At 45.9% G+C, this 2,681-nt stretch overlaps 1 protein-coding gene across 1 annotated transcript in view; it reads left to right on the top strand.

Moving 5' to 3' along the window:
• Positions 1 to 2,681, top strand: part of E2F4 (E2F transcription factor 4) — a gene marked incomplete at its 5' end in the record, with an annotated part of 15,884 nt that overhangs the window by 870 nt on the left and 12,333 nt on the right. Inside the window, 2 exons of the mRNA XM_025209433.1 lie at positions 1,283 to 1,392; positions 2,206 to 2,367. Of these exons, the coding sequence (XP_025065218.1) occupies positions 1,283 to 1,392; positions 2,206 to 2,367 (272 nt within the window). The remainder of the gene's footprint in view (positions 1 to 1,282; positions 1,393 to 2,205; positions 2,368 to 2,681) is intronic.

Raw genomic sequence — 2,681 nt, 5'->3', positions numbered from 1 at the left:
CTGCTGGTGATCCATTTCATATAGATCCAGTCAGATACAAGAGGCATTATAGAAATACAGGAGTGGAAAGGACCCATAGAATCCACTTCTTGCTATTGCATACAAAGCAAAGTCATTTGGATTTTGTCAAAAAAAAGGTATGCTTGCTTTGTCTAAAAAATGGCTTGCAAATGGGACTCTTGTTTGTCAGCATTACTTGAACTAATGATTGGCGCTGCCACAGAGAGCTGACTCAACTTGAAAACTCTTCAGTGACCTGTGCATGTATAGTATCACCTAGAGTGTTGGTGCCAGTTTTGTTGTTGCAAATCTGTAACTTCTGTGCTAGTGTGACACCAATTTCAGTCCCATTTTTGCAGGATTATTTTGGATGGGAACTGGAGCAAATTGATGGGCATCCAGAGGTTTGTTGAGAGAATGGAAGAGAATATGTGTTTTGTGTGCGAGCAGACCTTATTAACAAATCAGTTCTGCTAATAAGAGTTTTGTGAGGAGGCTGGGCCCTGGGTTTGAGGGGTGAGACACTGCCTCAGAAGTGTGCTAAGCAAATCTGGAGACCTCAAGTACTACGAGTCCCCTCCTCACAACCTTCCTTTTCCTCAAAAAAAAAAAAAAAGTGAGGTATGGTGGCTGAAATTTTGAGGGCCAAGGGATGGCTTTTTGTAATATTGGTTGAGCAACCTTCATTTAAGAGATACTAGTAACTTATATGAAGGCGAGGTATTGGCACTTTATACCAAGAGTTGTAACATTTAGATAGAAAAGACCTGTTGGAATATCCAGAGCCTGTTCCTGACAGTGCAGGATTAGTGTCAGTGTTTTCTTCCTCCAGCTTTTTCACCTCCCTGTTTCCTCCTCTTAACCTCAAGGTTTTGCCATTCCAGTAGAGTGTACATTAAATTGGAAGGTCACCTCACAAAGTTCCTGTAGAATTGAGCATTTAATCCTACTCTTTCTTAGTATGACTCTGCTGTCAGGAGGTTGTCCAGTCTGCATCAGAACCAGATGAGATTGGGGAGATGGTTAGGATTTAGTTTGTGATTAATAGGGGCTTTGGGTTGAAGACTGAATTGCAGGGAAGATATAATTAGCAGTCAGAGAGTAGATCAGTGACTGGTTTCATGTCCCTTGACACAAGATCTAATTTGCAACTTGAGGTGGGAAACAGATGCCACCAGAATCATAGAGCCTGATCTGTACTGGTATGATGTCCAGGCCTGGCGAAAGGATGGAGCATAAGAAGGAGTCCAGAACCGATTGTCCATCTTTGATTTTTCTACAGGCAGCAGATACCTTGGCAGTGCGGCAGAAACGGCGAATCTATGATATCACCAATGTACTGGAGGGCATTGGGCTCATTGAGAAGAAATCCAAGAACAGTATCCAGTGGAAGTGAGTGGTAGAAATGCTTTGGCAGTGTTAGAAAATTATGGAAGAAAAAGCCTCACCCTGAGAGAGTTTCTCTCAGGGCCTATCTGCATGTACTCTCATCGCCCCTCCTCCCCTAACTGTTCCCACTGTTGAAGCTCCACCTATGGTTATTATAGTGACAGTGTTACTTTGGATAGGGCCACAAGCACCTGTTATTCTAACTGTTGTGTCACATGGACCTTCTCTGAGCAGACTTTGCCAGTGGCCTGTGTATGCTAGCGCTTTCACCAGCAGAGCTGTATAACAAGTACAGTCCATAGGAGATTTTAAGGGAAGTGCTAGTCTCGACACGGGCAGGCTATCATGTCTCTAGGGGCTGAAGCCTATCCCAGTTGCTCCAGGTGCATGCTAGATCCTTGTAGTGGCTTTGACTAGGAAAGATGCCCTCAGCTCTTACCCTGGCATAGAGGAGAGTGGGAGGGACAGTCCAGCCTGGATGATGGTGGGCTCTGGCCCTGTTGTACTGGAAGAAGTTTCTGGGATGCAGGGTGGATGGGATGGAGATTCTGACTCTGCTGCAGTGTGGGAGAGAGGTGCTTTGGAATTATATTGGGGGAGCTGGGGGCTGTAGCTCTGGCTCTCTGAAAAGGGTCAGAGATTGCTGAGGACTGGTGAGGCACAGATGAACATAAATCCAGCATTAGTGGGTGAGAGAGCTTAATGTTGTTTGGAAAGGCAGGTCTTTTCTTCAGGAAAGCAGAATTAATCCCATTTTCACGTTGGTGAAAGTCGAGCTGAGCTGTGCCGCTCATTCCTCTCTTTTGTCTTGTGCAGAGGAGTGGGTCCTGGCTGCAACACTCGTGAGATAGCCCACAAACTCATCGAACTGAAGGCAGAGATTGAAGAGCTGGAGCAGCGGGAGCAGGAGCTGGAGCAGCAGAAGATGTGGGTCCAACAGAGCATCAAAAATGTCACAGAAGATGTGCAGAATAATCGATATCCTTTGTATGACCAGACTTCTTTGTCTCCTGTCTCAGTTTCTGTTGCTCTTTTCCTCTTCTCCTGGGCTGGAGAAAAGGTTTTGGTAGAGGTGCACTGATATGTTGGTCCATATTGGATCGGCACCGATAAAAAGAAAAATGACATTATTGGCGATCAGCTTTTTTTGGCCAGTGTAGCCAGTAATGTCACCGATAAATGCTGCATGCATGCACAGGGCCAGGAATGCAATCCGGCAGTGTGGAGAGCAGCACCCAGTTTGTAAGTCTGTTTGGGGGGGGGGGCAGATCAAGGGCCCCCATGGTGAGGGA

Source organism: Alligator sinensis, unplaced genomic scaffold (assembly GCF_000455745.1).
Source record: "Alligator sinensis unplaced genomic scaffold, ASM45574v1 scaffold642_1, whole genome shotgun sequence".
Taxonomy (NCBI): domain Eukaryota; kingdom Metazoa; phylum Chordata; order Crocodylia; family Alligatoridae; genus Alligator; species Alligator sinensis.
Note: the sequence above shows the minus strand (reverse complement) of the source record. Positions and strands in the feature narration are given on the sequence as shown.